The following is an 8489-nucleotide window of genomic DNA, read 5'->3' on the forward strand; positions in this document are numbered from 1 at the left end:
AAGCCAAACCTTCCTCCTGCCATAACCCCCCTAAACTTCCTTAACACTTGGTAACCCTTCAGTAGTGGCATGGCTTCTTCATGACAATGTTACAGACTTCAGTTTAGGAAGCTGACTCAGGCAGTTTGACAAGTCTCATGTAGTACTTAAGCTAACTATTCCTCAACTTGTTTCCTTTCTAATTCCCTCCTCCTCACTATGTAGCTCAGGCAGGCCTTTAACTTACTATCTTCCTGCCTCGGTTTCTCACTACTAGGATTACATGGTGGCTCTCTTAGCATACATAGAAGACTAACACCTAAGTTAAACTCAATTTTAAACTAAAGTCTTGACTAAATCTGATTCAATTGGTAAAAACATTCTTTTAATTAATTCTTTTAAGAATTTTCCACATGTATACCATGTATTATGATCATAGCTAAACTTCAAGTCTCCTGGACCCTCCCCAACATGTCCCCACTAGTCTTTAAAAGAAAATACCGCATTACATCTAGTTAGCACTGCCTGTATGTGCATATGGGTATAAGGTACTGAAGCATGAGCACACCTTCAAAGAAAATTGACTTATCCCCACCTTCGTGTTACCAATAGCTCCTCAGTGGGGTGGGGTGGGATCATGAACTCTTTTTCAAATGGTGTTTGAATTTTTGGCTGGCTAGATCTTGAGGTAGCCACAGCTGCTGTGAGTCCATGACTACAGTAGCCATGTCAGGTCCAGGAGACAGCCATTGCATAGCACTACTCCCATCCTCCAGCCCTTAGGTTTAAAAAATGAAAACAAGCTAGCTGCACTATATTGGGTAAAACCTTTTTATTAACTGACCCGAGCACTTCATTTTTTTCCTGATTTGAGGTAAAACCATTAAACACAGCTCACAAGAAAATACAATGACTATTTAACTACAATTACAAGAGTCTGAAACCTCACTAGTTCATACAATACTTTTATAAATGTATACAACTGTAGAGTCTACTTAAGCAAGGTTTAGTATTAACCAAAAGTATTATCCAAGACCTAGACACTTGACTACTACTTTTGAAGTGACTATAAGTCTGTAACAACAGAAAGATCTAACTGTTACCTTAGGAATGCATTTTCTTTTCAAAATCATTCAGTTAGTGCCATTGTAGTGTTTTCTCATTCTTCAGCGACTACAGTGAATGCTTTTTGAAAAGCACACACCTGTTCCTGCCCTGTGACCCTCTCAAATTTTATTTCGTCAATAACCACATAACCACTGCCTTGCTATAAGCAACAGATTTTTTTTTGCAAAACCTTACTTAAAATTTTCAGATGCCATTTTAGTTCCAACTGTGAATTACTGTATATGAGAGAGTGCCTGTATGTGGGAGTTGTGTCCACATGAGGATAAGGGTGATAAATCAACCCACGAACACAGGCAATGTGTTTGCCCCAAATGAGCCCAGTATTGAGGTTTCGTTTTGTTACCGGACTTCTCTCTTGAATCAATACCATAGATTTTGGAACACTGCAGATTTGCTTTAGAGGTAGATAAAACAAAAATGCAGTTAAGTCAGTTGAGTAAAATGGGCTTGTCTTCAGAGAATAGCATAGCTAGAAGTTGAGCCTTCTTTCCTAGTGCATTTACCATTTTGACCAGTTTGTGGAAATACCCAAGTTTTTGCTTGCTCACAGAAAAATCAAATTACAATTCAGCTTGTTCTAACTACAGATAGAAGAAAAACAGCTTTAACATTTGCATTACAGCACTCCAGTTGACTTTCGGGATTTGTGACACACAAACATATCATGCATTCTAAGACAAGTTGATTTTTATCAGTGTCACTAGTGATGTTAATTAAAAAAATTTACAGCAAGTTTAAAACTTTTCTAAATTGTGAAATCACCATGTTTTAAGGACAGACTGGAATGTTACAAATGATTTTGCAAAATACAAAAATAGATATGCTTCCACTGAATGCTTTAATCATTTTTCCGAGCATTCTCATCTTTTGGTTCTTCATCATCTGAGTACACAGTAGGCTCCTCCCCTTCCTTCAGCAGTTTGCCCACGTGATGGTACTTGACTGGGGGGTAAAGAAAAAAACCGCAAATGGTCATTCGCATGCTTTACAAAAAAAAATCACATTTCATTTTAAAACCTTTATGAGAGGGCCACACAATATAGTCCGCAATGTGTTAAGTTTCTTGAAGAGTATAAAAGGATTATACCATACTCTTTGCCAAAAATGGAATTAAGAGTTTTGTTCGAAAGACAGACATATAAAGCAGCAATGTAAGGTGGTTTCAAAATGAACTGAGTACTCTGAGTATTTATAATAAGACCTCACTATGAAATAGGGGGTTGTAGAGCACTTCATGGAAGAAAGATATGCTTTGGGAAACATATGCACAGACTTAGGGTGAGAAACACTTCCAGAAAGGTGACAACACATTCAGAGGTACACAGGCAAGACTGGGCCTATCTGGGAAGCAGTAAGAATGTCATTAGGAGGAGAATTGGCATTTGGAAATAGTAGGAGAGAAGTCTGGCTAATCAGCATGGGGGAATATTATGAAAGACCTGAAGTGCCAGCCCGAGAAATCTGAACCTCACCTATAAGTGGCAAAGGTACTGAAAGTTTATGAGAGAAAGAATGACACAGCAAAATAGTACTCTGGCAACGTTATCACCGAGGTATGCAGGGCAGATTTCCATAAGAGCAGTTGAGCAGAGTGATTAGGAGGCTGGTATGCAGAGCCAGGTCTGAAGAACAGAGCGAGGAGTAGGGTAAGGTCTTCAGGAAGTAAAGAAAAGGATATGAGATAGCTTCGAAGAAAGCTCGAACCATCCGTTAATGACTCGGCAACTGGACAGCCTGTGAACCAAGGTGAGGACTGCAAAAAGGGAGCCACATGACAGGAGACCCACAGCAGGGTTGAGCAATTAGTACCAGGTAAGAATCAGGTCCAATCCAGCTGTGCATAGGTTACTATAGGAGGAAGCTCTTGAAGCACTGCTTCGGGGCAACTTGGAGAGTGTGTTAAGACAGTGATGGGGTGGAATAATAGTTAAACAAATAAGCAGGACAGTAGGAGGCAGACTTTTCCCAGCAGGGAGGGCAGCTATGGGTAATGGCGAGGGACTAGGAAGGGATTGAAGATGTCAGAGCCAAGAGGTTTAGGTGTGAAATAGAATGAGCAAACTCCATTAAAACCAAGTGACTACAGGGTTAATGCACATTTCCCTTCTGAAATGGGGAGGAATGAGAGGAGTAACTAACCTGTCTAAACAGGTAACTAAAGCTGCTTTTATGTGAAATAATCGTTGGGAACAACCGAAACTTCCCTATTTGAACAGGGCATAAAGGTGGGGGAGGGTGGCTTGGAACAGTGCAAGATAAATAAAAGCCAAGTGGCACCTGGGAAACCTGCTTAAGGGGAATCCACAATGACTTTTGAGCGTAGCTGAGGTGTCACTATGGGTTGGGTGAGCCCTAGGTGAAAGGGGTGGTGGGTAAAAAAAAAAACCTATCACTTGTTTCCTGCCGGTGTCAGAAAGCCCTAGAACACAGAGCTTTGCGGGCTATAAATTATAACTCATTAATTTCATATAGAAGACTATGACCACAAAGGTATCTTGGGATGCAAATTGTAGTGACTATGTTAGTCAGATGGACTGTCCTCAAAGTCCAAAGATTTGTGTCTGGACTTGAAGGCTATACTTGGTCTGTTCGAGATCCAAACTCAAAAGGTAGTGTCACATCTGGCTAATTATTAACAGGAACTCTCTCGGGTTATTCTTAAAAAGACAGTTGGATATAGCCAAAAGGACATTTACTATTTAACTGACTGTGGGGATCAATAAATAAAAAAGCTTCCCCTATACCCCAAAACATCTTCCTCAAACTAAGTGGTCATGGTCTTTGCAAACATTTCATAAAATCTTGAAAAGCCTATTATAGTTTAAATCTCTGCCAGGAACGTAATCTTAAAATGATCATTTAACCCTTAGGTTTGACTGACGCCAGTTCCTGTATTCTCATGATCTGAATTTCACCCCTCATTTCTATCTCAACTCTAAAGACTTTACCCTCTTCCCATACATATAGCATAAGCCTGTGGGCTACTGTTAACCAGTAAGTGCGACAAGAGAGGGCTTGTGAAAATCCCTCTTCCTGTAGGCAAGAGGGCCACTGTCCTTTTCCCCTATACACCCAAATGCTAGGGTGGCGTCTATATACCTTTATGCATAAAAATCAGAAGCCCAAGTTTCTGTAGAGGGCAAGCTAACAATTGGTGTGCCCGTATAGCAAGTGACTCAGCACTGGTACCATTGCTTTGTGCCACGAACTCGATCCATCTGAGATTCAGGAGCCGATCGAAATGCATGCAAGTTTCAGGGTGCTTAGTAATAAGTCTTGTTTGATCATAAGGCTGCATTGCTGGAAGAAATTTGACCCAGGCAAAATATAAAGAAATGCTTACAAGTGAACTGAGAGTCCCAGTCACTCAGGGTCTCCTGCTGGGCAGGAGTGAGGTCAGAAAGGTCATCATACTCATCCTTCAGTGCTTCTTTGTCCAGGCAAAATGTAGCAAGGCCCCTGGATGCATCTCTTCCGGCAAAGACCCCATAGGGCCCCTCTTTAAAATACAAAATGAAAGCAAAGACAGATTCTTTACTAGATAATACACTTCCCAGTGGCTCACACAGAGATGGCTTCATTGCTTTCCAACTCTGAAACCCTTTTAAATGTCAAATTCCATTTCTCTGTCTCTCTGTCTCTGTCTCTCTCTCCTCCAGGGTTTCTCTGTGTAGCCTTGGCTGCCCTGGATGAGGCTGGTCTCGAACTCACAGTAATCCACCTGCCTCTGCCTCCCTGAGTGCTGGGATTATAGGTGTGCGCCACCACTGCTTGACTTCAAATTCTATTCTTAAGCTACATGTATACTGACACTTTGGTCATTGCATAAGGGACACTGAAAAACTGTCACTTCAATAAGTAAAATGATATAAAAATGTCATTTGCAATCTCCAATGACCTGCACATAGCTAATATAAGTGTAAGCAATTCTTTTGGAGGTGGCCTTGGTAGGAAATGACTGACTATACAGTCCATGGGTTAGAATTCAGCTCCAAGATTTTGTATTTACAAGTTGGCTCTATTTTCGGTGCTTGAGCCAAGCCAGTCGGCTTTGGTTTCTTAGCCACTAAGGTGTAAATAAAAACATTTCCTTACCAACGTATTCTGATATGTTTTAAATGATCTTTGGTTGCAAGACTTGAGCCATATAAACATATTCTGATATATTTTAAATGATCTTTGGTTCCAAGACAAGAACCCTAACGCATCTGCAGGAAAAAACATTTTACAAATATCAGTGGTTCAAAACTGATCCACATGTTATATAACCTCCACTGTCAACAAATAAGATCTAACAACAAAGGAGGTCAGCGTTGAGACTGTTTTTAACTATAAGAATAAAGATGAGCATAAATAGTTGTGAAAACACTAAAATTTTCACCAAAAAAAAAAGGGCTGCAACGAGTGCCTTCGAATAATCCCATAAAACCTGGAAAATGATGCTTATGTATATAACATCATAATTGTCTGACAGCAGCGGGTCATTCTGTATTCACTTAAAGTGGTTATTTAGTTATTTAAATATTGCACAAGCAAATGAATTCAGTGGACTTTAAACAATGCCTTGTTTTCCTAAAAGTAGGCTGGATAGCAACTCTGACATTAAAATAATTATACCAACTAGGAGAATGGATCGTATTTCATCGCAGGGTGGTCATCTGAAGCCTCAATCGACCCAACACTTTCTCTTTCTTACATACATTCCTTAGATAACATTTTACGCTCTGTGTTTTGTAGGACTGGGGCTTTGCTTATTCTAGGTAAGCACCCTACTGCTGAGACATGCTTCAAGGCCTTAGGATCAACCTGTAAATGCTGGTCAGTGACAACAGCTAGGCTAGAATGTAGGTTGACTTCTGGTTGTAGTTATTCCTATATATACAACGATATTCCTCGGGATGATTCTGCAAACTAGAGCCTACCTGGTTTTAGAGTGGGGCTTGACTCCACTTGTGCTCTCTGAAAGCGCCGGGAGGAGCCATGTGATGACTCTGCAAACTACAGCCATACTGATAAAGCCGCGTGCATTGGTCCTGACTACCTTATGGTTCAGCTCAATAATTATGGGTAGTTACATGATTGTTTATAGATAATGTGATACTGTAGTAAACAAATAATATGTAGATTTCACCTTATTTTGCAGTTACATGCTTACAGAAAATAGATTTGTCTAAAATGTCTGAAAGCAAAAATGAAGGGTGAGAGTTGGTGAAAAACCTCTTGCACATGTGATTTTGATTGGCTGGTTTCGGGAGTGGGTATGTCTGGTTTGGATTACTGCTGGCTGTTCTTCCCTCTCAGCCCAATGAGCATGTGAACACACCCCCGACTTCCTAGTGCTTAGAGGAATCCATATTGGCAGCACGAAAACCTCTTCTTCCTCTCCAAATGTTCTAGAAAGCAGGGCTTTCCAAATCTGGCTGATTCCCAATTTCGACTACAGGAGAGTTTATTAAAATGAAGATTTTTTTGGTCCCTCCCCTCGCCCCCGCCCCCACCCCCAGAGATTAAGTGTCGCTATGGCTGGTCAGGCCAGGAATCCGTATTTTTCACAAGCATCAGGTGATTCTGATAGGCAATCCGATTTGGAAAAACCTCATCTCTAGGGACCCTTCCCAACAGTTCAGCAGCCTTTCATCTCTTGTTTTCTCTCTAGCTGGTTTTTCCTGAAATCCCGCCCCCCCACCCATCGGGCTTCACAGCCTTACCCTATTGTTTCTCAGGACCCTCCCACTTCTCCTTCCTACCCCGGCTTCATTTAATTTTATTTTTTTAAAGTTCTTTTTTTGCCTCCCAGTCCCCCCCACCCCCACTATACACTAAATATGGTGTTTCTGACCGTCTCACCACCTTCCCATGGTCCACACTCTTTTACTGCACCCTTAACTAGTCTCCTCTCCTCGATCTTGCTCGCTTGTTCATCTTCCAGCTTCTCAGTCCACCCCGTACAGCACGCACATACACATACCAAACACATACCTGACACATGTCACATTCCAACCGCCCCCCCCAAGACAAACGGTGCCCAGCAAACACGCACTCACCGCGCATGCACAGTGTACCACACACACACACACACACACACACACACACACACACACACACACACACACACACCTACCTCCACCAGGAACAATGCTGCTTCTACCTTACACTAATCCCCTTTCTCCACTTTCTCCGCACACCCTTACATTCCACCATGGCTCCTCCAGCGTCATCGGCCTCCACGCGCGTCTTCTCAGGAGTTTGGGCCTCTCTGGAGACACCTTCATTTCTTTTTCTCAAATCCGAAGTCCCCCTCCCTGTTTTCAGGACCCCCACCCCAAAGCCCGCTACCTTGAAAACTTCTCCAACATCCGCGACTTCCAAGCTTCAGCCTCCTTCAGGCACCCATCCCCAGGCTGGTACGCAGCCCTCCTACCCCCACCCCTCACCCCGCCCCAGCGCCTTTTGCCCCTGGCCAGCCCGGGGAGCCGCCCGCCTTCCCTCCCACCCTCCCTCTGGGGCGCCCCACCTCCCCCGGCCTCTCTCCCGCCCCGCTCCAGGCCAGGGTCCCCTCTTTTGTCTCCGGTGCCCCCTGGCCCTGCCTCCGTACCCGGGCCGTAGAACTTGCGGCCTTTGGTCACATCGAACACCTTGCCATTGATGGCCATAAGAATGCGCGGGTCCTGGACGCCGTCGAAACGCCGCAGCTCAGCAGGGGTGAAGTCGCGCCGCTTGAGGCGGGGCAGCGGGGGCGGCTCGTCGTCGTCGTTGTCGCCACCAGCCCCGGGCTGGTCCCCGCGTACGATCTTGTAGAGCAGAAAGATGCAGAGGCCGAGGAGCAGCAGGTTGAGAGGGGAGGTGAAGATCTCATGCAGCAGCCCGCCGCCCTCCAGCTCGCTTGGGTCGGCGCCAGTCGCCACCACATCCTCGGCAGCCATGATCTTTGGAGCAAAGGTTGGGCTCGGCTAGGCAGAGCTCCGGAACACTGGGCTTTCTCCACCCTCTGTGAGAACAGTGAGTGGCCTGCAGCGCTCCGTGTCGGAGGAAGAAAAGCCGTGCGAGTAGGTGGAGCTGCGAGCGGGTGGAGCTGCGAGAGGGTGGAGCTGCGAGGGGGCGGACCCTTCGGGCCACGCCCTTCGCGGCGGCCACCTAAGCACCCCGCCTTGCTCAGCCAGGCTTGGCCTCCATCTAGGCCCCCTGTGTACCCTCAGGGTCTTGGCTCCCCTCCCCCAGCGGCTCTGGCACTCCAGAGCCCCGACCACTTCTCAGTTCTACCTCCTGGGTCTCTGCTTCAGTTTCATGGCTCCCTTGGAGCTTAGTGCAGCTCACTGCCACACAGCGCAGTCTCTTGGGTACTGTGGGTAGCTTCCCGCTGACCTGCCCGCCCGCTTCTCGCA

At 44.8% G+C, this 8489-nt stretch overlaps 1 protein-coding gene across 1 annotated transcript; it reads right to left on the minus strand.

Annotated features, from left to right (window-relative positions):
- Positions 1 to 796: 796 nt before the first annotated feature.
- PGRMC1 (progesterone receptor membrane component 1) lies at positions 797 to 8155 on the minus strand. Its single transcript, XM_084788422.1, has 3 exons — positions 7703 to 8155; positions 4451 to 4606; positions 797 to 2049 (listed from the first exon to the last, which is right to left on the minus strand). The coding sequence occupies exons 1-3, from the start codon at positions 8028 to 8030 to the stop codon at positions 1946 to 1948; spliced, it is 588 nt and encodes a 195-aa protein (XP_084644548.1). The 5' UTR covers positions 8031 to 8155; the 3' UTR covers positions 797 to 1945.
- Between the last annotated feature and the right edge of the window lie 334 nt (positions 8156 to 8489).

Source organism: Acomys minous, assembly GCF_964271855.1.
Source record: "Acomys minous genome assembly, chromosome: 7".
Lineage (NCBI taxonomy): Eukaryota > Metazoa > Chordata > Mammalia > Rodentia > Muridae > Acomys > Acomys minous.